The sequence below is a fragment of the Vombatus ursinus genome, unplaced genomic scaffold (assembly GCF_900497805.2).
Source record: "Vombatus ursinus unplaced genomic scaffold, bare-nosed wombat genome assembly UNPS02014798.1, whole genome shotgun sequence".
Taxonomy (NCBI): domain Eukaryota; kingdom Metazoa; phylum Chordata; class Mammalia; order Diprotodontia; family Vombatidae; genus Vombatus; species Vombatus ursinus.
The window spans coordinates 77,911,831-77,938,668 of NW_020954576.1; the positions used below are offsets into that span (position 1 = coordinate 77,911,831).

General features: G+C 35.3%; 1 protein-coding gene across 3 annotated transcripts in view; it reads right to left on the bottom strand.

Moving 5' to 3' along the window:
* Positions 1 to 26,838, bottom strand: part of LOC114049663 (protein ELYS-like) — a 127,625-nt gene that overhangs the window by 42,670 nt on the left and 58,117 nt on the right. For all 3 annotated transcript variants that reach the window (XM_027870968.1, XM_027870969.1, XM_027870970.1), the window contains exons 12-24: positions 25,426 to 25,554; positions 22,430 to 22,520; positions 22,241 to 22,330; positions 20,135 to 20,275; positions 17,751 to 17,855; positions 16,458 to 16,551; positions 13,548 to 13,671; positions 13,337 to 13,393; positions 12,651 to 12,797; positions 11,710 to 11,897; positions 3,343 to 3,487; positions 3,134 to 3,265; positions 2,325 to 2,472 (exon numbers count right to left, since the gene is read on the bottom strand). In XM_027870968.1, coding sequence (XP_027726769.1) covers positions 2,325 to 2,472; positions 3,134 to 3,265; positions 3,343 to 3,487; positions 11,710 to 11,897; positions 12,651 to 12,797; positions 13,337 to 13,393; positions 13,548 to 13,671; positions 16,458 to 16,551; positions 17,751 to 17,855; positions 20,135 to 20,275; positions 22,241 to 22,330; positions 22,430 to 22,520; positions 25,426 to 25,554 — 1,591 coding nt within the window. The remainder of the gene's footprint in view (positions 1 to 2,324; positions 2,473 to 3,133; positions 3,266 to 3,342; positions 3,488 to 11,709; positions 11,898 to 12,650; positions 12,798 to 13,336; positions 13,394 to 13,547; positions 13,672 to 16,457; positions 16,552 to 17,750; positions 17,856 to 20,134; positions 20,276 to 22,240; positions 22,331 to 22,429; positions 22,521 to 25,425; positions 25,555 to 26,838) is intronic.

Genomic DNA, 26,838 nt, shown 5'->3' on the forward strand with positions numbered 1-26,838 from the left:
GAAAGTTAACAAATGAGACAATAAGTATATTAAAAGTTATGCATAAGAGGCAACTTGCAGAGTGCAGAAATCTGTTAGGAGTTAGTTAGGAAAAGCTCTAGGTAACCTGAACTTCAGTTTCCTCACTTATAAAATAGTCATGCACACACAGAGACAGAATAGTCAGTGCTACTACAGATCAAATGGGATGGTGAATAAGAAGTGTTCTGTTGTTCAAAGGTTAACTATTATTAGAAGATGGTAACTGTCTCTTTTGGCTATCTATTGTGGGTTAAACATGAAGGATAAAACAGGCTGAAACGAAGTATAAGAAATCTTGATATTGTGACAGTAAAACTTTGAATGTTAAAACAACAGTTTACTAAAATAAATGTATTCATTTTAAAGATCTATTTTGTGCACAGTATTTTTACTGGGGTAGATAAAGAAATTAACAGGGTTTATAGCCTAGTCAGAAGAATTTCTTTGGAGGGGCAGAGCCAAGATGGCTTACTTTGGTGACAAAGAAGATCAAAACATACAACCAGAAGAAGACAACGAAGCCAAAGTTCCTTCCTAGCCAAGCCTCCAAGAAAAATATGAGTGGTCCCAGGCCATGGAAGAGCTCAACAAGGATTTTGAAAAGCAAGTAAGAGAAGTAGAGGAAAAGCTGAGAGTAATGCGAAAGGCACTGTAACACTAATCCAAAGGAATGAAAAAAATAGAAGAGAACGTGAAATATCTCATTGGAAAAACAACTGACCTGGAAAATAGATCCAGGAGAGAGAACTTAAAATTATTGGACTATCTGAAAGCCATGATCAAAAAAAGAGCCTAGACATCATCTTTCAAGAAATTATCAAGGAAAACTGCCCTGATATCTTAGAACCATAGGGCAAGAGAGAAATTGAAAGAATCCACCGATCACCTCCTGAAAGAGATCTCCAAAGGAAAACTCCTAGTAATGTTATAGCCAAATTCCAGAAATCCCAGGTCAAGGAGAAAATATTACAAGTAGCCAGAAAGAAACAATTCAAGGATTGTGGAAACACTATCAAGAAAACACAAGATTTAATCAGCTTCTACATTAAGGGTCCGGAGGGCATGGAGTATGATATTCTGGACGACAAAGGAGTTAGGACTACAACCTAGAATCACCTACCCAGCAAAACTGAGTATAATCCTTCAGGGTAAAAAATGGTCATTCAATGAAATAGGTGACTTTTAAGCATTCCTGTGAAAAAGACCAGAGCTAAATAGAAAATTTGACTTTCAAATACAAGACTCAAGTGAAACATGGAAGACGTAAACAGGAAAGAGAAATCATAAGAGACTTATTAAAGCTGAACTGTTTACATTCCTGCAGGGAAAGATGATATTTGTTAACTCATGAGTCCTTTGTCAGTATTAGGGCAGTGGGAGGGAAAAAAATTATATGTATGTATAGATAGATAGATAGATAGATAGATAGAGGGCACAGGGTGAGTTGAAGATGAAGGGATGATACCCGGAAAATAAAATTAAGGGGTGAGAGAGGATTATACTGGGAGAAGGAGAAAAGAAGAAGTAGAATGAGGTAAAATATCTCAAACGAAACAGACAAGAAAAGGCTTTTATAGTGGAGGGGAAATGGGGGAAGGTGAAAGGGAATGAGTGAATCTTATCCTCATAGGATTTGGCTTAAGGAGGGAATAACATAAACAATGGGGTATGGAAATCTATCTTACCCTACAGGAAAATAAGGGGGGAAGGGGACAAGAGAGCAGGAGGTGATGGGGGGGGCAGATTGGGGGAGGGGATAATCAAAGGCAAACACTCTGAGGAGGGACAGGGTCGAAACAGAGGACAGAATAAATGGGGGGTAGGACAGGATGAAGAGAAATATACTTAGTTACTCACAACAGGACTACTATGGAAGGATTTTGCATGATTACACATCTATAACCTGTATCGAGATGCTTGCCTTTTCAATGAGGGTGGGTGGGGAGGGAGGAAGGGAGAAAATTTGTAACCCAAAGTTTTAAAAACACATGTTAAAATAAGAAAAAAATAAATAAATCCTTGTTGAATAAAGAAAAAAAATTTCTTTGTAGAAATCTTCTAAAAAAATAACAATCTATCAAAAAAATAATTTTCCCAGCTAACCAACAAAAAGAACTATAAAAATGGCAAAGAATAATGAATTCATTTATATATTCTTTTCTGAGTCTTTTACCAGTTTTTTCTGAGGCTGGTGAGAAGAAAAAAGCTTCTGAAATGCTAATTGAGCATATTATTTACAAAGCTGGACTAATCATCAGTTTGGGATTACAAGGTGAAGTCAAGAAACTTAAGTGAAATCTTACCTTCTCGAAAGACTGAAGATGACAAATGATAGGGTTTAGCTCGTTCCATGGCTAACTTTCTCTGTACTCTAGGAAGTATCTTCCCATACTGATCTAGTATGGAATTTCTAGCAACTGACCTCTCCCTCAAACGAGGATCACGGTCATTCTATTAAAGACACAAAAACCACATATACACACACATGCAAAAAAATCAATCCTGAAAAATCTACACATACCTTACTATAATATATACAGGAAATTAAGGCCTTATGAAATTAGCTATAAACATTTGTATCAATCTTCCTTATACACCTTTCCTCTAGTCAAAATATCCCCCATACCTGGAAAATATCACACAATTCCTACCTAATCTTCAGTTCCTTTTTTTTTTCGGTGAGGCAATCAGGGTTAAGTGACTTGCCCAGGGTCACACAGCTAGTAAGTGTCAAGTTGTCAAGTGTCTGAGGCCAGATTTGAACTCAGGTCCTCCTGACTCCAAGGCCAGAGCTCTATTCACTGCACCACTTAGCTGCCCCTTCAGTTCCTTTCTTAATAAATCTTTTAATAGACAGTCTCCTTTCATTTTTTCTATAATGAAGTGAAATAAAGTAAGGAAGGTAAAATTTGCCCAGTTATCTGAGAACAATTAAAATATGCAAGAAGGATAGATTAGTAAGTCTTTTCAAACATAAGTGAGGTGGGGTTTCTTCTACTTAAAATATAACAAGCGTAATGATTTATATTTCTTGTATGAATTTTAAAACTGAGAAAACTTTCAAAAAATGTTTTTATTATCTTGCTTCCTGAAATAGAAAATTAAATCTTACCATGAGATTAACCTTCAGAGACTGATTCAGCTGCAATGCAGGTATATAATTGGCACGCTGTAAATGGTGAACTAAAAGTAATTCATGATTCTGAATATCAGCACTGGACTGCAAAAATTTCACTAAACACTCCTAAGAGAAATAGAATGGATTAGTCACCCATCAAACTAACTTCAAATTTTGAAAACTTTATTCTTATGAAAACCTACTTGTTCAGTGTCTGTGAATGGTAATTTCAGCAAATCTTCCATTAAGCCCATTTCCTGGCATGCTTCATACATGTGTTTAAGTAATTCTTCTACATTCAACCTGTTTGAATGTTGCTGCAAGAGACTCCAAGCCTCAACCATACACCTGCAATTAGTATTTGACAGTTTCATTATTTTGTAGCAAAATTCCCAGTCCTTTGAGGAGCTCATGAGTAGTTTCACAGAACAGCTCACAAAACCTTTTCATTTTACCACCTTAAAGTCTACAAAGTCCTTTCTTCACAATAGCCCAATGAGGTAGATAGTACAACTGCCATGTATGCAGCAAATACAAAGCTAGTTTAAAAAAAAAAAACAAACTACCACATTCTTTATGAACAGAGACTATTTTCCCCGCTTTGTATCTCCTGGCTTATTAACATCTCTCATACCTTTCATCCTCTTTCTATGTGTAGTCTTGTCCTACAGAACGTAAGCTCCTTCAGGATAGAGACTGTCTTTTTTTTGCTTGCATTTTTGTAAGCCATGTGTATTAACACAGAAATTGGCACAAAGTAATAAATGCTTGTTGGTCAAATAATGTGTCTGGGAATTAAAAAAAAAATCATTTCAACAGGTATTGAACTGAGCTGAAACTGACTAAGCCATGTATTGGGAATTATGTGGGGACAGAAAAATTAAAAGCAAAGGACAAGTATCCTTCCTCAAAGGAACTGATAGTGGAGCTCGAAAAACAAGACATAAAAAAAGAATCAACTGGTCACAGCAGGGTATGATGAAAAGATCAATGAACTAGGGGTCCCTAGCCCACTCTTGAGACTCAGGTTAACACAGCTATAAAAAGAGAATGGGGTAATACTTCTTAGCTATTTCATAGTGTTGTGATGATTAATGATATGCAAATAACTCTTACTATAATACTGTCATATTACAGTGTGAAAACAGGCAATGCAGATCAAAAGCCCTAAGAGTTCAAAAAAGGAGTTCAACATGTTTAAAATATATCTTTCTCCCAAAATCTCCCTTTTACCAAACTTCCTTATTTCTGTTAAAGGCACCAAAATTATTTTGGCCCTCCAGATTTGTAACCTTGGCATTATCTTCAACTCTTCAGTTTCCTTCACTGCATGTAATAAATCAATTGCCAAATTTGATCATTTCTACCTCCACAACAACTCCTGCAGCTGATCCTTTTCCCCCACAGCCAACTTAAAATCATACATTTTGCCTGGACTATTGAAATAGCCTCTGTGCCGTGTCTCCTTGCCTCAAGTCTCTCCCTACTCCAATCTATTCTCTAGACAGCTGTCAATGTATATTAAGTTTACATACAGTTGACTACTTTACTCTCTTTCTCAATAAATTCCAATGACTTTCCATTGCCTCTAAGAAAATAATAGAACTCCTTTGGCTTTTAAAGGTGGTCATAACCTAGCCCTAACCTAACAGGCTCATTATATGTTACTCCTTCTCTTGCACACTAGGGTCTATCAAAATTCTTAGGTGAAACTCTCTAAGTTTATGTGTTATTCCACTGGCTGTCCAATATGCATGAAATTCACTCCTTTCTCACTTTCACCACAAAGACTGCTCACATTCAAGGCATAACTTAAGCACTTTCTATGTGATCCTCCCAAATTCTAGCCCTCTTTCCCTTAAATAGATAGAATGACAATGTAAGCTCCCTAAAACAAGGGATTGTTTCATTTTTTTGTCCATGTATACTCACCTAGCATGTAGTGTTTAAATGTTTATAGCACATAAATGTTTGTTGATTGGTTGAAAAAAGAACTCAATGTGAGTTGTTACCAGCTGAGAATTTGCTAAAGGAGAAATAAGACTTGGCTACAGATGGATAAACAAGATTTTGGTAATAAGAGAAGAGGCAAACACTAATACATGAGGTAAAAAGAACAGAACATTTGGAGTCAGAAGAACTGGAATCCTTGCTCTGCCATTTACCACCAATATGATACTAAGAGTGTATTTATCTCTGAAGTGATTGCTTGAGGGATCTCTATCTCTAGAGAGATTTCTATCTAGAGATCTCTCTCTCTCAAACTATAACCCCATGGATAGCATAATCAAGATAGCTAAGAACCAGAGACTCAGAAATTGTCAGAATAATTAAAGTCAAAAGAATGAATCAATATTCTAAGAAAATGTGTATGGAGAGAAATAAAGAACAGAATTCTGAGGTAGGCAAAATGATTAAGAGGCCGTGAAGACTATAGAGTAGAAAGCACGGACAAAGTAGGAGAAGCAGGCATTGACTTTTGAAAAACAATTACTTTTTCCAGGAACAGGAATGATGTTTTATACCATTTTAGAAAATGCAGAGAGATTACATCTAAATACTGGGAGGCCAGCACCGTTTTACCCTTATTAAACTAGATTAACATAATAAAAAAAATCAATCTTGCTCATTTCTGAATTTCTAACACAGTTACTCATATAAATGCTATTATTATTTATACAACAGTAACTAACAACTAGAAATACTAAGCAACTGATACTATAGTGATACCATACACATATGCAGGCCAGAGACAATTAAAAGATTCCTGCCTGAACCCTTCTGACAACCAGACAAGACTGATAGCAATAAGCATCAAAATTATAAAATAGGCATTAAGAATCTAGGTACTGTAAGTCTTCATTACCTGATTATGCAAATGTAAAAACATGCCACGGGGCAATTATGAAACAACATTTCAGCTATATAACATAGTAGCGATAGTGGTGAAGAGTATCTAATGGAATACTATTGTTCTATAAGAAATGATGAGCAGGCAGACTTTAGAAAAACCTGGAAAGACTTATATGGACTGATGCTGAGTGAAATGAGCAGAACCAGGAGAACGTCGTACACAGTAACAGCCACACTGTACGATGACTAACTTTGATAGAATTAGCCCTTCTCAGCAATGCAAGGATCCAAGACAACTCCAAAGAATTAATGATGGAAAATGCTGTCCACATCCAGAAAAAGAACTATGGAATCTGAATGCAGATCAAAGCAAATTATTTGAACTTTTTTCCCTTTTTTTGGTTTGTTTCTTCTTTCTCATGGTTTCTCCCATTGGTTCTAATTCTTCTTTACAACATGACTAAAGTGAAGATAGGTTCAATATGATTGTATATGTAGAGCCTATATCAGACTGCACACTGTCTTGGGGGGGGGAGGGCAGAGATGGAGAGAAAATTTGGAACTCAAAATCTTATTGAAGTGAATGTTGAAAATGAATGACACTTAGTGACACCTTTGGGGTTTTCTTGGCAAAGATACTGCAGTGGTTTGCCATTTCCTTCTCCACCTCATTTTACAGATAAGGAACTAAGGCAAGCAGGGTTAAGTGACTTGCCCAGGGTCACACAGCTAGTGTCTGAGGCCAGTTTTGAACTCAGGTGCTCCTGACTCCAGGTCTGGCACCCATTTATACTGCCCACCTCACCTCCTTGCTTCAATAAACAAATAGTGAACACAAAAGCAAACTTTGTTGATGACTGCCAGGCATAACCATGATCAAAGACTGTCCTATACTATAAATGTAGGTGGTTTCTAGCATGGGATGAATCTGTATTATCCAAAACATACCCTGGAACTTGTTTCTTTGTACAAATCCCTGATATCTTGTTTTCCTGTCATAGGCCTCTTTTTCATAAAAGTGGAATGCAGAAAGTACAGCTGCATGATCTTTTGTGCAATGTAACATGACTGTCGTTCTGAAAAATTAATTATTAAATCAAAGGCTAATAAAGCAGCTTTCTTCTAAGTTGATTTTTTGCCTTCAATAAAAATCTTCACTGTCTTTTTTAGTGTCCTTTGATATTTCAGTAGCATTTAAAACATTCTCTTAAAAATCAATAATCATGAAGATGGTGGAATAAAAGCAGTGATGCGCTTGAGCTCTCCCCCAAGCCCCTCCAAACATCTATAAAAAATGGCTCTAAACAAATTCTAAAGCAGCAGAAGCCACAAAAAGACAGAGTGAAACAAATTTCCAGCCAAAGACAGCCTGGATGGTTGATCAGAAAGGTATATTGCTCTGGGCAGGAAGAGGAACGCAGTTCGGCGTGGGCACGTAGGCCACAGTGACCCTGGAGCAGGCCTCAGAGGACTGAATCTCAGGCGGCTGTGGCAGTTACTTGACTTCTCAAGCCACGAACACCAAAGACAACTTAGAAGGTCAATGGGAAAGGTCTGTTTCTGCAGTGCTAAAAGAGAAGCAAAGTAGGGTTCCAGTCCTGTTCCCCGAGTGCAGCCCCAAGGTGGTGGCTGCCTCCTGAGCTTCTGGCCCACAGACTGAGGGGGAATTGAGTGGCTGATCAGAGGGGGAGTGCAGGGATCTCTCTGCTAGTGCAGGATTCTCTTGCTTTGCCGGTGCTTGGATCTGGGTCACAGTTCTGGGTGGCAGTCCTGGGATGAGGAGGAGCTTGTAGTGGCTGTGGAGAGGAAACCCTCACAGTTCCAAGACAGAAAAGAGTGCTTATAGACCAGAGCACAGGCCAGGAAAGGAGTAAACACCCTTGATCATAGCACCTTGGAAGAACTGAAAATTTATAGGTCCCTAGAAGTATCTCTGAAAACAGCTGCACAAAACCCCTGAAGCTTGGGACAGTACATTCTCCACACTGGAAACAGACTCCTACCTTAACAAAGAGTCTACAACTCAAGTAATTGGCCGAGATCATGAGCAAGCAGCACAAAAGAGTCAGACTACATTATTTTACTTTGGTGACAAAGAAGATCAAAACATACAATCAGAAGAAGACAACGAAGCCAAAGCTCCTACTTCCAAAGCCTCCAAGAAAAATATGAATTGGTTGTAGTCCATGGAAGAGCTCAAAAAAGATTTTGAGAAGCAAGTAAAAGAAGTAGAGGAAAAACTGAGAGTGATGCTAAAGGAGATCCAAAAAATACTGAAGAAAATAACACCTTAAAAAATAGCCTAACCCAAATGGCAAAAGAGGTCCAAAAAGCCAATGAGGAGAAGAATGCCCTAAAAAGCAAAATTGGCCAAATGGAAAAGGAAGTCCAAAAGCTTAATGAAGAAAATACTTCCTTAAAAATTAGAATAGAGCAATTGGAAGCTAGTGACAATTTGAGAAATCAAGGCACTGTAACACTAATCCAAAGGAATGAAAAAATAGAAGAGAATGTGAAATATCTCATTGGAAAAACAACTGACCTGGAAAATAGATCCAGGAGAGAGAACTTAAAAGTTACTGGACTATCTGAAAGCCATGATCAAAAAAAGAGCCTAGACATCATCTTTCAAGAAATTATCAAGGAAAACTGCCCTGATATTTTAGAACCACAGGGCAAGATAGAAATTGAAAGAATCCACCGATCACCTCCTGAAAGAGATCCCCAAAGGAAAACTCCTAGGAATGTTATAGCCAAATTCCAGAGTTCCCAGGTCAAGGAGAAAATATTACAAGCAGCCAGAAAGAAACAATTCAAGTATTGTGGAAACACTATCAGGATAACACAAGATTTAGCAGCTTCTACATTAAGGGACCTGAGGGCATGGAGTATGATATTCCCGAGGGCAAAGGAGATAGGACTACAACCAAGAATCACCTACCCAGCAAAACTGAGTATAATCCTTCAGGGTAAAAAATGGTCATTCAATGAAAAAGGTGACTTTCAAGCATTTCTGTGGAAGAGACCAGAGCTAAATAGAAAATGTGACTTTCAAATACAAGACTCAAGTGAAACATGGAAGACGTAAACAGGAAAGAGAAATCATAAGAGACTTGTTAAAATCTGAACTGTTTATATTCCTGCAGGGAAAGATGATATTTGTAACTCATGAGTCCTTTGTCAGTATTAGGGTAGTGGGAGGGAAAAAGTTATATGTATGTATAGATAGATAGATAGAGGGCACAGGGTGAGTTGAAGATGAAGGGATGATATCTGGAAAATAAAATTAAGGGGTGAGAGAGGATTATACTGGGAGAAGGAGAAAGGGAGAAGTAGAATGGGGTAAATTATCTCACATGAAAAAGACAAGAAAAGGCTTTTACAGTGGAGAGGAAATGGGGGAAGGTGAAAGGGAATGAATGAATCTAATTCTCATAGGATTTGGCTTAAGGAGGGAATAACATACACAATGGGGTATGGAAATCTATCTTACCCTACAGGAAAATAAGGGGGGAAGGGGACAAGAGAGCAGGGGGGTGATGGAGGGGAGAGCAGATTGGAGGAGGGAATAATCAAAAGCAAACACTCTGAGGAGGGATAGAATAAATGGGGGGTAGGATAGGATGAAGGGAAATATACTTAGTTTTTCACAACAGGACTACTATGGAAGGGTTTTGCATGACTATACATCTATCTATAACCTGTATCAAGATGCTTGCCTTTTCAATGAGGGTGGGTGGGGAGGGAGAAAATTTATAACCCAAAGTTTTAAAACACATGTTAAAAAGAAAAAAAAAGACTCAATAATCATATTAACTCTCTCGTCACTGTAAACCAATTTTTTTCTCACTTCTCTTCTGCTTGTTTTTAAATATGAGGCAAGTGGGTTTAAGTGACTTGCCCAGAGTCACACAGCTCATAAGTGTTATGTGTCTGAGGCCGGATTTGAACTCAGGTCCTTCTGACTCCAGGGCCAGTGTTCTATCCACATCTCACTTCTCTTCCAAGTAAAAGGAGAAAAACCTAGTCCATGAAGTTTTCCATGTTAATCCCAGAGCTTTAAATAATTTTTTCCTCTAACTTTATCTTAAGGCACTTTGTACTTTGATGTAACTTAACATGTCTTAACCTCTCTTATAAAACTGTTAACTCCTAGAGGGAAAAAAAAGTATCTTATTTAACTCTGTGGCCCTACCAATAGAATAGTGTGCTTATTTATTTGCTGAATTAACAAGTGCCATCTTGGGGGCTTTAGGATATTGCCTTTAAACACCACTTTGTAACAACAGAAAGACTAGCCATTTTAAGTGTTTAGCTTTTTTGCTACTGTGCTGGTTAAGGGTACCAAATAATTGAGGAATTTTTAGATTCCATAATAATAAGCAGGTTTACATATTGTAAATTTGTAATTTTTCTATATAGTATCTTGGAAAAAAGACAATAGAGTCTATCTAGGACGCAGGCATAGTGTGAGGCAACTAAAAATAAATAATGTAAAGTAGGGGTTAGGTCAGCAATTTTTCAGAAATGGTTTGCCAGTTACTATGAAATGACAGTGAGTAAGTTCCGACCCTAGAAAATAAAAACAGGATGAAACAGAAGTACTTCAGTAATCTCTCATAAAGGAGAAAGGCAGTAACAATGATACCTGGCTACCAAAAATCAGGCCAGATTGCTACTCTCTAAATAAAAATGTTTAATCCAGGCTATCTCTAGATTCTTATTTCTATTTCAATTATTTTTCCAATACCCATCATTTCTCATGCAATTCTGCAAATATCTTACCGGGATCAAATTTTGGCAAAAGCTTTAGGGCAGATTGATTCTGATTTAGTAATCAAAGATAATTTCACATCTTTGTATTTTTTATGAGGCCTCTTTTCAGGGGCATTGGCAATGTGATTAATAATCTGGTCATTTGATCAGTGATAAGTAAAGGAAATGTTCTTTTTAAAAAAAATTCATAATTGAGCAACAAATAGAAACGTGCACAATTAAAAGGTCCAAAGACAAGACATACACAGCTGCACTGTGATTTTGCCCTGTGCAGTTTTATTACACAAATGAATAAAAACTCATATAATCAGAAAATTTCAACCTTTCCATCAAAGCTCCCAACCACAGCAATCATTTTCAATGTTACTATATATACATTCACAAAAACTGTGAATGAACTATGGTCAATGGAAGAAAGGAATACCGCAAAGAAATGAAGAAATGTTCAAGAGCTCCTTATATCTAAACTTGATATAACAGATCAATTAATTGGCATCTGCTCCTTCAGCTAAGTTTAAATGAGGATAAAATGAAAATTTATAAAAACAGAAAAATGTCATGATTAAATAACTAATACTAGTAAGAGAAAAGGTATGATATGATCAATTCACAACCAAAGATGAAATGTAAAGAATTTCATTCCTTCAAAACACCCAATCATAATTAAAACATAGTCAACTCTTGATTATTCACGCTACGGTTTATTCCAAGATAGTCTTCCCTTGCATCAATAATGCTCCTTGTACCCATTTCACCAATTAGTGAGCATTCGTGAAATGTGAACTAATTTTGCAGATTAAGCAAAATATAAATATAAAGCTTTAAATTTCACAACAGGATCATCTAATGCAGGTCAAACAACACAGAAATGATTTTTCAATTATACACTTCACTGTTTCCTCTAACTCTACCTTTAAATGAAAAATACTTTTGCTACTTACCTGTTAAAAAGCAAAACGGTGAGGTGAAGCATAACCTCATTGCTGCTTGACACAGATGGTTTCACTGTTTGAATGTATCTAAGGGCTAGTCTATGTTCACCTTGGCACATGAAGGCCTGAATAATCTTTGTATGTTGCCATGTCATAGACTTTATTGTAGCTGGATGAAATAAGAGATCCAAAGCACTCTGTAAAAATGAAACAGAAAAGTTCTTATTAATTTAAAATATTCAAGATTATCAAGGGAAGGTATCTTAAAACAAACACTATGGCAATATTAAAAGTAATGCAAGTAGTTAATCTTAAATCTTTAAGAAAAAAGGGCTACTAAATCACAATGGAAAATATAAATTGTTTGCATTCCCCTCCCAAATCAGCTTACTGTCCATATTAGCTCAGTTGTGATAAATGCAGCTTAAATAAGTCTCTAACATTTGTGTTAAATACATAGTTCAAGAATCTATCCTGTTCTTTATTGAGAAAGTTAACATTTCCACCTTCACGTGCTAAATAAGCACTACAATTTTTAAATTCTTATTTTATCTAATTCTTAGTCAAATGATAGATGGGGGAGGAGGTGGGGCAGGAGTACCTTCTAAAAGGTATTTTAAAAATCTAAATAAAGCAATAAACCTATAATCATTTATGTGTGCATGCATGTGCTTGAGGGACCGGTTTTCTGAGCCACAGCTTCAAGACAAAATAGTCTAAACTCAACAGAAAAGCTGCAGGAGAATGTTACATTAATTTTTTATTATGCTGAATATGACATTTTCATGATTTAAATATATTGAAAACTTAGTGAATTTCCACCTATTCCTACATCAGTGATTATCAAGCAATACAAGCAGTTTATCTCATTGTAATCTGTTTAGTGATTGTATCTAATTTTCCAGAAATTTAATTTCAGGTAACCTGAATGAAGAAAATGATATACCTACCTCACAGTCATTATGATCTATAAGCCAAAAACCTTGAATAAGTTTAACCAGACCCCAAGGGATTGCAAAGGCAGTTGGAAAAGATTCAATTGTAGTATCTGTTTTATTTGGAAAACAATATATGATATCAAGCAGCAAATAAATGGTCTTGAAATCCTGATTAAGGCTGAAAACATAAAAATGGAAATTTCCTACATGTCCTTAGTGTAGCTATTAGCAGAAAGCAGTACCACATAGGCTTGGAAAGGTACTACTTTTTAAGGAAGTATTTTTATTGGTTCAGAAACCCATCATAGCTGGATCTAAAGTAAGTTACTGATCTTCTTTATAGCAGGAGTATGTATGGTTATTAATGCTCTGCCTCTACTCTTTCCCAGATGTATGGAGTAGTAAAATAGAGGAGTTAAAGTAAAGCATAATTTAGCATCTTCCTGATGTTAACTGGCTTAAGAAATGTAAGAGAGAAATATGTATATATCAAATTCTGTTTGTCTAGTCAAGCAATGCTAACTAAATCTGAAGACTTTCCTTTCTAGGAAAAGTACCTTCCTTACCAGTACACAAATAGGTTCTTGAAGTCACTGTGGCTTACAATTTCCTGTTCAAAAACGTGTTACTTCATGTTGTGTGCCATGCTTAAGACACAGTTGGTGATCTATAACATTAAATAACATTTAAAAGGATACAATAGCATGTTTATTTGTTTCATCAACATTTTCCAGTAGGTATACATCAAGAAGTGCCTATAAAATAAAGGGGGAAAAAGTTTTAGTGTTATCTCTCACAACCACCAATGCTTTCTCTTTTTTCCCAGTCCAATGTCTAGGCACAGGAAATTTATTCCTATATCACAGGCACTGTTCTATTAAGCACTAAAAAAAATATTGCAAAACCTACATGGAGGCTAGCAGGAGGATATTTTCCGGTGCCTCCTTCATCCCGTTGCCACAACTTCTCAATTCGATCCCCTAAGTGGGAAAGCATTCCATCAATCATCAAACAGTCAGAGTTCCACTTCCCTCTGAAACAAGGACAACATAAAAAGACTGTTAGTTATCACAGTCTTCAATCAAATTATTAACACTCAGGTACACAGTTATTAACTATACTGAAACCTGTCAAAATGTTTCAGGAACACAGGTTCTAGATATAGGCTCCAGAATTTCTCCAGCTCTGAAAACAGCAATTAAAGGTGTAGGGGCCTTATGGTGAATACGGTCATTGCAAGTAATGCCTAAGGTTTTCTTATTCTTATAAATTTGAATCAGTTTCCTATGTATCACAAAATTTAAGACCTTTATTAGAGAAATCTGCTGCAAGGTTTTTTCTGCTCATTTGCCTGCTTCTGTAGTACCATTAATTTTATGTAATCAAAGTAACCAATGTATCTTCTGATCTTCCCTATACCTTTTTTGGTCAGGAATTCTTCTATCCATATATGTGAATTTATTATGTAATTTATATATATATATATGTGTATATAAAAAACATAATTTATTCCTAGACTAGCTCCTCTAACTTAGCAAGTTACTTTTTGCATGTAAGTCATATATCCATTTGGAGTTTTTCCTGATAAACAACGTGAAAACATCTAGTTTCTGCCAAACTGCTTTTTAATTTTCCCAGGAATTTTTGTTGAATACTGAGTCTTCCCCCAGTAACTGTGGTTTTTGAGTTTTCCTAAGTTTATTGAACACTATGCAACTGAGTTCATTTGCTTCTGTATATTGTGTACCTAATGTATTCCACTAATTTAACTCTTTATTTCTTAACCAATACCAAATTGTTTTGATGATTACCACTTTGTAGTATAGTTTGAGATTTGGCATTGGTGCCCCTTTGTGCTAAGCCCCAGGGACACAAAAAGAGGCAAAAGACAGTCCTTGCCATCATGAAGCTTATAATCTAATGATAGTCAGATGAATTTCATTATTATTTTTTCTAGCTCTCTAAAATAATCACTCAGTAGTCTGATTACTATGGCACTGAACAAGTAAATTAAAATTTTGTAGTTGTAATTCATATAGTTCACAGGTAAACTCTCAAGTAACTTACACATTCTAAAGTTACTTTAAATCTCTTCCTGCTGGGTTTCATTGCTAATATAGAGAAATGCTCATGATTTATTTGTGTCTATCTTCTATCCTACAATTTTGCTGAAGTTATTCTTTTAATTACTTTTTAAACTGACTCCAGTATTCTTTAAGCAAACTATCATATCATCTACAAAAAGATAATTTTGTCTTCTTTTTGCCTATGTATTATTTCCTCAATTTCTTTTTCTTGGCTTATCTCTGTAGCTATCAAACAATAATGATGATGACAACTATGCTTTATCCAATTTCATCAGAAAGCCATCTAATTTTTCCCCATACAGGGAATATGCTAGCTCTTAGTTTTAGATAGATTCACTTATCATGTTAAGAAAAAAATCCATCTATTTCCATGCTTTCTGGTGATTTTTTTTAAATATGAATGCATGTTATTTTCTCAAAAGACTCTGCTACATCTACTGATAAAAATCACATGTTTTTTTGTTGTTTTTGTTATTTATGTGCTCTTGTTATGTTGACAGTTTTCCTATTATTTAAGCAACCCTGCGTTCCTGGTGTAAACTGAACGTAAACATGGTCAACTTTGCTAATATTTTATTCAAAATTCTGGCATGGATATTCATTAAGGATATTGGTCTATAGTTTTCTTTTTATATTCTAGGCATCAAGATTATGATTGTATCAAAGAAAGAATGTAGTAGGACCTCTTCTATTTTTTTCAATTTATCTACTATTGGTATTAACTTTCTTTTATGGTTTGATATATAAAATATGTTTGCAAATCCACTTGGTCTGATTTTTTTTTTGTTTTGTTTGGGTGCTCATTTGTGGCAGAAGGAAACACTGGGTAAAACTCCATTATTACCTTTTTAAGTTTAATAGATAATCTTTGTTAATCTTTAAAGAAGTGGTTCTAAAAGGTACTTCATTTTTAAGTACTAATAGTTAAAATCTTTTGTAGATGCTTCTATCCTTTATTTCCTTCTTTTTTGATATGGTAGCTACTGAAGTATGCTTAAAAAGACTTCCATTTAATATTATGCCTCTCATAAACAACCACCACAAATCATCTATCACAGTAATTGAAAAATTCCTCTGGTCTCTGTGAAATAAAGTGTTATATACAGTCTCATTACAAAAAAGCAAATTTAGCCATACAATAGGATATTAAAAACACATCTGTATAGTGAAGAGGGGATTGGGCTATGATTCAGAAGGCCTGAGAATCTTCCACTCCTGGTCATTATCAATCAACAAGTATATATTCAGCAAATACTACATGCCAGGTACACGTTAGGCAATGGAGATACAGGTACAATGAATAAAATAATCCCTACTCAAAATGAGCTTACGGTTAAAATGGGGTAAATAAGAAGTACTTAACAGGGACACATACCCACACCCACCCACCTCCTCACCCTGCCTCAAATACAAGGAAGTTTGATAGGGAAAGGACTGGAACCACCATTTGGGAGGCTTAGGAAAGACTGAACACTAGTTAGACATGTAACCCTGGGCAAACTGTTTACCATCTATGTCTCAATTTTCTCATACGCAAAATGAAAAAGGGGTAGGATAAAATAATTTAATATCTCTTCTAACTCTATAACTTATTAACATTGGTGACAAAATTAAAATCCTTCCCCAAAAACAAGCTTTAATATTTAATAACATGCTGAATCATTACATGAGCTATCAGTGGTGACTGAATTTTAGCAATAATTTTGGAAAAATTTTCCTGAATGAAATGTACCTTGCCAGATGCTGAAGCTTCTGTCGATGACTTGTGTAGTAGCTCTGAATTACAGGGTAGTTGTACCATAATCTTGACAACTGCATAGGATCATCTAGATTTTTTTAAAAGTAATTTTTTAAAAAGGTAATATTTCTACAAAATCCAAACTATAGGTATTCTACTTAAGAACAATATTCACCTATAATTTTACTAAAATTTTTACTTCATGCATTTCATAGATCATTTTAAGGAATAAAGGAATTCTGTAAGTGCTTTTCTATGTAAATGTCCAAAGATGAAATTAAACATAGCATAAAAACTTACAGAATAATTTATTTTAAAGCACTGTAAATCTGGTTCCCCAACCCCTAGAGCAGAAAATAACAATTTGAAAGCAACAAGACCCTCAAAATGTTCCCCAACTCATAAATATTTTTAGTTTATAAAATAAAAATGAAAACAATTAGTCAGAAAAAAGTAATTGTGAACAAATATAACAACAGAAGCACTTAGCAATGTAACTGCAATTTAACAAGCCTTTCAAATAGGGGGTGGGAGGAGTAGGGTTAGTCAGTACAAATGGAAAACTTTCAATGGCACTTGGAAAACCTGTTAAGAAAATGTTAATGTTATCTTTATATTAGTGCATGTCCAGAAAAGAGTATTTGTGTTTTATGTTTAGTGTAAAATTTAACCACTCTGATTCACAAACCATAAGTATTCAATCCCAGGCGTATAGATTCCATCACCCAATCCAACCCCTCATTTTTACAGATGAAAAAACTGAATTGAAAGAAGGTTCACCCAATATTGCCCAGCTAGTATGTGACAGAAAGCGAATTTACATACTTGCCAATACTAATGATCTCACATAGGAACTCTTAATGCAGAGATATAAAGATTAAAAAATCATATAAAAAGGCCTATATTATTTTCTATGACTTGTCATAATAATAATGACAATCCACACCAGGCTTGTGAGGTAGGCAGTGCATGGTTTGTTTTTTTTAATCATCTGACAAATAAGGAAACAGATTCAAATAAGTTAAGTGACTTATTTAGAATAAGTAATTATCAAAGTCAAGGTCAGAATCCAAAACTGAACTCTATTCCAAGGTTCTTTTCATTACCCTGTACTAATGCTAAAAGATAGTTCACTTGGTACCAATTTTCAAATCCACTTTCTTTCTGTAAGAGCACATTATTTAAACAAATAGTTTTAAGTTAACATATTACATGCTGCATTATCTTAAGTGTACATAAGCTTATTAACTTAATAATTACTGAATAACTGTATAAAAAAAATCTTACCTAAACCTTCTGGTAAGAGACCAGAACGTGAAAACCAAAGAACCACTTGTGCATATTGAGAGATAAGATTAGTAACCATTTGCTTATTGGTTAAATCCACCAGACCTGTAAAGATAGGGTCATCAAAAAATACTTATTTAGTGGTTAATGTGGTTGATCATACTAAAATTCTCAAACACTCAACCTAAATGATTATATGCTTTTGAAAACAAACAACAACAAAAAACAAACAAAAAACCCAAAAAACAAAACAGAACAAAACAAGCTATTTTGGCATGTGTTTTACCTAACATGTGATAAGGATAAACTATGTCGAAAACAATATCCTAAATCAGCGAAGCCAGTCATGGACAAATACTTCAGTAAATCAAGGATATGGGATATTGCTTAAATCTCACAGAATGAAACTTCTAAATAGATGATAGTGCTGTGAAAAACAATGAATATGATGCATACAGACAAGTACAGAAAGACATGACCAGATGCAAAGTGAGTAAGCAGAGTCAAAAGTAAAACAACGTACCCAAAGACTACAACAATGTAAATGGAAAAATGACCATCTCAAAGAAATCAAAAGCTAATGTTGCAGAAACACAAGAAGTAAGAATAGCTCTAAACAAGAGATAAGATGAGCCCTCCTCCCACTGATTTTGCTGAGAGACAATTTCACATGGGTAGAACATTACATATATTTCCAGACTTCTTTCAATAAGTTGTTCATTTTGCTGAACAACTTCTCTATTTTTCTTAAAATGTATTTGTTTTCATTCTGAAGAGTAATTTGAAACTATGCCCATAAGGCTATAAAACTGATCAAGTAATACCACTACTAAGTCTATATCCCAAAGAGATTTTTTAAAAATAGGGGAGGGGGGAAGCAGCTAGGTGGCGCAGTACACAGAGCACCGGCTCTGAAGTCAGGAGGTCCTGAGTTCAAATATGACCTCAGACCAAAGACTTGACACTAGCTGTGTGACCCTGGGCAAATCACTTAACCCCAACTGCTTTTAAAAAAAGGGGGGGGGGAGGACCTATTTGCCCAAGGGTACTTATAGTGGCTCTTTCTGTGGTGGCTAAGAATTTGAAACTGAGGGGATGCCCATAAATTGGGAAATGGCTGAACAAGTTGTGGTATTATGGTAATAATGGAATACTATTGTGCTAAAAGAAATGATGAGCAGAATGATTTCAGAAAAACCTGGGTTTACATGAACTGATGCAGAGTGAAGTGAGCTGAAGACTGTACATAGTAACAAGAATATTGTATGATGAAGAACTGTGAATGACTTAGCTATTCTCAGCAATAAATGATTCAAGACAATCCCAAAGGACTCAATGAAAAATGTTATCTGCTTCCAGAGAAAGAACTGCTGGAGTCTGAATACAGAGCAAAGCATACTATTTTTCTCTTTCTTTTTTTTTTGCTTAGTTTTCTTTCACAAAATGACTAATATGGAAATGTCTTACATGATTGCACAGGTATATCCTGTATTAGGTTGCTAACCATTTCAGAGAAGGGGGAAGGAAGGGAAGGATAGAATTTGGAACTCAAAATTAAAAAAACAAAACAAATTCTTTTACATGTAATTGGGGGAAAAAAATTATTTTTAAAAATGTATTTGTTGCTAGGAAGAATGACTATCGGAGGAGAGGAGAGGAATACGGGGAGAAATAAAGGATATCAATAAAAATTTATTGAAAGAAGCCAGGGTGAGAGGGCTGGAGTGGGGGGTTTGAAGCACAAGTAGACATTTAGGACATGTGGGAATTCAATTTCATTCACTACCATCTTAGAAGATGTAACGCATCTTAGAAAATGGTCTGTTTAAAAAAAATGTCTATTTGTAGCCTTCTGCTATTTGGAATTGTTCCCCCCCTCCCCCCTCCCCCCACTATATATTAGAAACAAAGATAACAGCTTCTGAATATGCCCACACATTCATAAAATGAAAGAGGCCATATTCCACAGAACTTATCAAGTCAGGAGTTTTCTGATGTCACTTTCCCCTTTAACAATTCCGTCATAATATTCTAATATAAATCAATACAATAAAACTCTTACAGATTGCCTTCAACTGAGGCTATCAAAAGTCACCAATCTTTTTATCTTCATTTAAACCATTGGTTATCCGAGATATGCTTACAATCAAATGTATGTGGAGAATCAATTAACCTGTAACATGCTGATTCCCCATAACCAAGAATAATACTATGCAGTAAGCAAAAAAAGCTTGGAAAAAACAAGACAATTCATGCTAGTGGCTTATTTTCTATATTTTCCCCCTTAAATACACTGTAGCCTAAGAAACAAAATATGATCTTTTCCAAGGATCACGATATTGCAGTTAAAAAACTTTCCAGAAGAAAAAAAATAATGAACAAACCTCTCTCAGTGAGCTCTTGAGCCTCTGATAAAAAGCAGTTTAAGACTGTGCTAAGGTTGCTAAGAAGCAACTGACATTGCTGAAGAGACTGGATAGTTTGTGGATCAATGAAATGACAAGAACCATCAAATAATGAAGCACCTGTTGAGGGTAATATAATACAATTGGCTTAAACACAATAAATTAGTAGAGTTAGCAAATTTAAGTATCACAAAGTCAATTTGACATCAATTTTGACAAATGGAAAAAAAATCACAGTTGTAAAATTTATGACCAAGATCTTATATCCAGGGCTATTATAGAATTATATATAAAGAGCTGGATGAGATCTCTGAGGTCATTTAGTTCACCCCTTCATTTTACAGATGAAGAAACCCAGGCCAAGAGGAGTTCAGGTGATTCGTCCAGGCTCACACAGTTAGGGAGCACCTGAAACATTGGTCTTCCTGACTACAGGTCAGGCACTCCAAGCCCACCACTCGGCTGCTGTAAAACAGCTATCTCTTTTTGATGACATCACTATTTTAATTCCTTTCTCTGAAGCCATCAACATTTCTGTAACAGGACAGTGTTCTCAAAGTATAAGTATGGCCAAATATGCTTTATAGAGGGATGGACAAGAACAGAATGAGTAGCTTAGAATTCACAAACTGATTCTACATCCAGGTGATAAACTACTTCTCCAGGCATCTAGCTCTTTCCTGACCTCATTTGAAGGAACCTAGGCACTACTGTGGCTGTAACCATAAATGGTTGCAATGAACTAGACTCTATTGAGGGCATACTGAGTCCTTGGTCATGTGAGTCTGTCAGAGAGAAGGAAGACGAGTGCAAAGAGCTCTCTTCTTAGAGAAGATCATCAAGTTTGGGAATTCAAATCAGTGGGTAAGAATCTAAAACTAAAGGTCATTCTAAGAAACAGTGTCTTTGATGTAACAAAAATATATTATAGATGTTTCTCAATTTATTAAATTTTATTGTTATCAGTATAAAATAACCTAGTTTTACTTATTAGTATCTACTCAATACCATTCTAAGTCATGGGTTAATTTAACAATTTCCCAAAAACATGGAACATTCACTTAATTGTTAATGTACAACAGGCGTTAGATAATTTAAAAAAGTTACTACTCAGTATAGTACTTTTATTTTACAAGCTGCATTCCTCATCAAAACAAAAAGAAACACCCAAAAGACTATGAAGGGGATAATAGGAAAATTGTCTTCATTTTCAAACTGAGAAATCTGTGGAAAAAATATGTACTAAGTGACTTGCCTAAAGTTACAGAGCAAGTAAATATCAGTACTCAGATTCTAACTGAGATGTTTGAGGTTCAAGTCCTGTTCACTACACTGTTTTATCTTACTGCTATAAGTTACAGAGACAGAGTAACAGGAACACAGCTTCTGTATAAAGAATGCCAATTACTTCTGTGGCAATATAATTTAAACAATTTCAACATAAGTCACAGTTTCTAAAATGTATCTTGGTGACTATATTTTTAGTAACTATAGACAACAGAATTCATTTAACTAACTTTTAACTTTAACTATTTACCATATTTTTAATCGATAAAAGGTGATTAAAATAGCTGTTAGTGTTTTAACATTTCCCATGGAGCATAACTAGGTCCCTTCTAGTTCTCAATATATGATCCGCTACCTTTCTACCCTCTATTTAGGCATCTATGAGAAATATAAACACAAGGGGGAGGGTACTGTCATATAATTTCTAAACACTTCAGACTTGATCCACTAACCTGAAAGGATATTTTGAAAGTTATCATAAGCAAGCAAGCAAGAATAATGTATTATGGAGCTACTCTGCAATGGCAACAGGATTATAAATAAAGACAACAAAATAGTTCCTGTCCTCTCAAGGAGCTTAATTTTACTAACAAAATAAAACTTCACTTTATTTTTTATTTCACTTTATTTTAAAAGGTAAATGTGACACAAAAGAACTTTTTTTCTCTGATAGTTTTTCTTTTTTCAAATTACAAGACATGTCAGACTCTAGAGTAATGAATTCTTAGGACCCAGTATTTTCAAATTGGACCCTAAATTCTGCCCCAACTCTAGTCTAAGAATACTTAGAATACTTACACATTCGATCAAATTCTTCTTTTGTAAAAACCACTTTATTCCATGTCCACTCGAGAACAAAGCGCAAATTAACAGCAGAACTTGGTTGTTCTTGTTAAAAAAAAAGGGGCGGGGGGGGAACGACACACCATTAATGTATTCCTTTTAAAATACAAAAAGAACATTAATTTCAAAAGTAAAAAGCTTTACCTTCTGTTGTCCATCTTTTGATGCATCCAGTTAGGAGTCCCAAGGAGCTGGTGTGAACAGCTGCTGACAATATAGCTTCTAACTGTTCTTCCTAAACAATGTTAAAAAACAAACAAAAAAACAAACTCAGGATGTTGAAATCACTGACAAAGGTAAAAATGCATAGTTTGTAATACAACAATTTAGGGTAAGTTGCCTATCAATGTAAAAGTGCTTAGAACCTGTATGAAGTCAATCAAGAGTCTTTACTAAATAATGACAATGGATATTCTCAAGGAAGGCCCAATTCCTAGTGGGATTTACAGATTTCTAGATTTCCTTCCACCTCACACCACTGGTCCTTTAAGTCCCAGAATAAATTAGTGGAGTAAGCTTGTTTTCTTCCAACTCCTGTCCCTCATACCTTTATAAAGTAAGTTGGAAGATCCAAAAAAGCCTTAGAAATTATCTTCCGTTCCTCCAGAACAGATCCAATGAACCCAAAGATAACTACTAGAATATTGAGTATTTAGGGTATTTATTAACTTATGACAAGAAGCACCAGAAGCAGCCAAAAGTTTCTTTAAAAAAAAAAAAAAGGTATCATTTTATATCTGTCACAAATAATTCAAAGTAAAACAATACTCATTCATTAACCTTGCTTTTATTCAAAGCTACTCTCATCTCTTGAGATGTTTCCATCTTAATTCTTCAGCCACTATCTATCTCTCTTGCTACTACTACTTCCATGAAATGTCTTTTCTAAAAGGTCAACTATGAGATGAACACAAAAACGGTCGCAGAATTAACTAAACACTAGAATACCTTTTAAATACCAATCCTTCTGTGAAGAATAAAAAGACTATAATAGAAAGAAAGAACAAAGGGAGTCTACTAGGATAAAAGAATCTTCTGATTGGAAGAAAAAACGGTTTTATCACATGCCTTTGGTAAGGTACAAAAAAAAACCAAACAACAAAACAGAGAATTCAATACCCTTGGAGAAGGCTCTTCTCCAAAAAACCAAGTGGGCTGCCTGATTTGGGAAGACGGGATGCCCAGGTCACCAACATCTATTCCACCAAACTCCTGACATTCATACCAGACTGAATAATTTATTAGGAAATCCAATTAAAAAAACTACATTAAAAGACATCTTCCACACCAGAACTGTGCAATAAGTCAACCAGATATCCACTGGCAATAGGAAAACGGCCCCTCAACCAAAGCAAAGGTTCTATATCCAAAGACAGCAGGAGCAGAGGGCTCCTTCTGAGAAAGAAACAAGGTGGTTAGAAAGCCCCAGGTCATAGCAGCAGGTAGAGGAAAAACTGGAGGGCCACTGAAACAGAAATGAAAAGAAAGAAAACAGAAGGAATTTCAGATGGAAGCATGGACAAGTAGAATAGTTTTGATAACATGTCAAAAGTAAGCATACCTTTTTTTTTTTTAAAGTAAGCAGAAATTATTTCATTTTTGTCTTTATATCCCCAGTGCCGAGAAAATGCCTGGCTTAAATGATTTTATAAATAACTAGGGGATGAAGGCAGGGAGGGAAATAAATCTATGATATAGTAAAGTATAGGAAGATGCTGGCGTAAAAACTCCCTCTACGAAATGCAAATCAAATAATTAAGGTACCACATCACATCTATCAAGATTAGCTAACATGACAAAACAGGAAAATGATAAATGTTGGAGAAGATGTAGGAAAACTGAAACAGCACTGTTGACTGAGTTGTGAACTGATCCAACCATTCTGGAGAGCAATTTGGAATTATGCACAGAGAGCTATAAAATTTTACATACCCTTTGACCCAGGAATACCACTTCTAGGTCTGTATCCCAAAGAGATCACACAAATGGGAAAAGAACCCACGTGTACAAAAATATTTATAGCAGTTCTTTTTGTGGTGACAAAGAATCGGAAATTGAGGGGATGTCCATCAATTGGGGAATGGCTGAACAGGTTGTCGTATATGAATGTAATGGAATACTATTGTGCTGTAATAAATGATGAACAGGCAGACTTCAGAAAAAATCTGGAAAGACTTAAATGCACTGATGCTGAGTGAAGTGGCCAGAACCAAGAGAACATTGTACACAGTAACAGCCACATTGGGGGATGACTGACTTTGATAGACTTAGTTTTTCTCAGCAATGCAAGGATCTAATACAACTCCAAAAGACTCATGATGGAAAATTCTATCCACATCCAGAGAAAGAATGGAATCGAATGCAGAAGGAAGCATACCATTTGCTCTCCTTTTCTTTTATTGTTTTTTCTTTCTCGCGGTTCCTCCTATTAGTTCTAATTCTTCTTTACATCACAACTAATGTGAAAATACTCTTAACATGAATGTATATGCAGAGCCTATATCAGATTGCCTGCCGACGTGGGGAGGGAAGGGAGGAAGAGAAAAATGAAAACTCAAGATCTTATAGAAGTGAATGCTGAAAACTAAAAATAAATGAATGAATGAATGAATGAATAAATAAATAAATAAATAAATAAGAGATAAGAAAGGAAACAAACAAACAAAAAAACAAAAACCTTCCTCCACCAGTACAAGCTGGCAACTCTTTTGCAACTTTCAGCTGCCTGGGCCATTTACAACTTGCCAGTCAGTATGGGTCAGAATTGGGACTTGAAACCAGGTCTTCCTAACTTAGAGGCAGGCTCTCTTTGCACTAAACTCCTGCCTCTTTCCTAGAACATTTTCCTAGATTCTTCTGCTACTTATCACATTTGACTTCTCTGTAAGAACAGTTATATTATCTGCAATAAAAATAATGATTTATACTGAATTTGTAACATTTTTGTAACATTTTCATAGTTACCTTGCATTCTATCCACTAAGTCACAAATAAATGGATAATTCAAACCAAAAAGTACTTTTTCCAAGAATTATTTCGGAAATAGCAAGTCAGACCTTTTACAACATGCAAAATAACCACCGTTAGATGCAAACAAGAAAAAGGAAAAAGACTAAATACAGACATTTTAATAGCCTCACCTGACTTAAGCTGGAAGGCTGTACATCAATAAGTCTTGGAGAAAGGAGGCCAGCCACAAGACATCTATTATAACCATCAGGAATGGCTTCATTCAAAGATGGTCCTGATTTCTTTAAAAAGGTCAAGGTCTAAAAAAGTGAATTTTAATAGGTTCTCAGCAATAACTCACATTAAGTAATTAGTCAACAATCATTTTAAATAACCCAATTTACAGTAAATTCACCACTATAACAATTACTCAGTTATTATTTTGCTTATCATTTTGAATGTAATTCTCCAAATGATCTCTGTTCTCACTGATGAGAGAATTCAATGCCAACTTATTAATGCCTTTTTTCCTCTGTGAGGCACTCATTCATTTATTTCAAATAAATTCATCTCAGTGAATCTACTAAACTCGTGTTCTCTTGACATTTCAATGATAGTGTGTGACCATTCTACTTTTTTCTACTCATAAACTTTCTGCAGTTTGCTACATTTCTGAAAGAATGTTGTATGCATGGAGGATATCTTGAAGAGCCTTCTTCAAGGATAACAAATTTTCTGATTTTTTTTAGTTATCAAACAATAAGCAGTGTGGGTCCCTATATTCTTTACATCTTTCAATCAATTATATGATTAAAAACACAATTTGTAATTCTTCTTTTGAAAAGTATGTTTATATCCATTAAATCACTTAACTATTGAGGAATGGATCTTGGTCTTCAACATTCGCGTAAGTTGTCTATATATTTTATATGTCAGTCCCTTATCAAGAACATTTGATGCAAAGACTTTTCCCCCCAATCAGGAGATTTTCTTATCCTAGTTGTAAAGATACTGTTCCTGTAAAAGCGTTCCAATTTCATTTAATTATCTTCTATGATCACTTCTACTTCTGTCACTAACTAGATGGCTTCTGAGGTGCCTCTCAGTTCCAAATCTGCTTGGTTAAGAATCTTCCTCCAGACATAACACAGAAAGCTAACTTACAAAGGACTCATTTTTTTTTTTAGATAATATGACATTTAATATTTAGGTTATGTATTCATTGAGTTTATTGTGGCATATGCTGGAAAATGCTGGTATAAATCTAATTCTGACAGGATGCTTCACAGTTTGTCTAGCAGGTTACTGTCAAATAGGGAATTCCTCCTCCTTAAACTAGGTTATTCCTTCCACTGAATTATTTATTGGTATTATAGCCAATACCAAATAGTTAAGGTGACTGAACTTCTCAATAGTCAAAACCAAAATATTTATAGCAGCATTTTTCTTTCTTTCTTTCTTTTTTTTAAGGCAATTGGGGTTAAGTGACTTGCTCAGGGTCACACAGCTACTAAGTGTCAAGTGTTTGGTCTGAGGCCCAGATTTGAACTCAGATCCCTCCTGACTTCAGGGCCAGTGCTCTATCCACTGCACCACATAGCTGC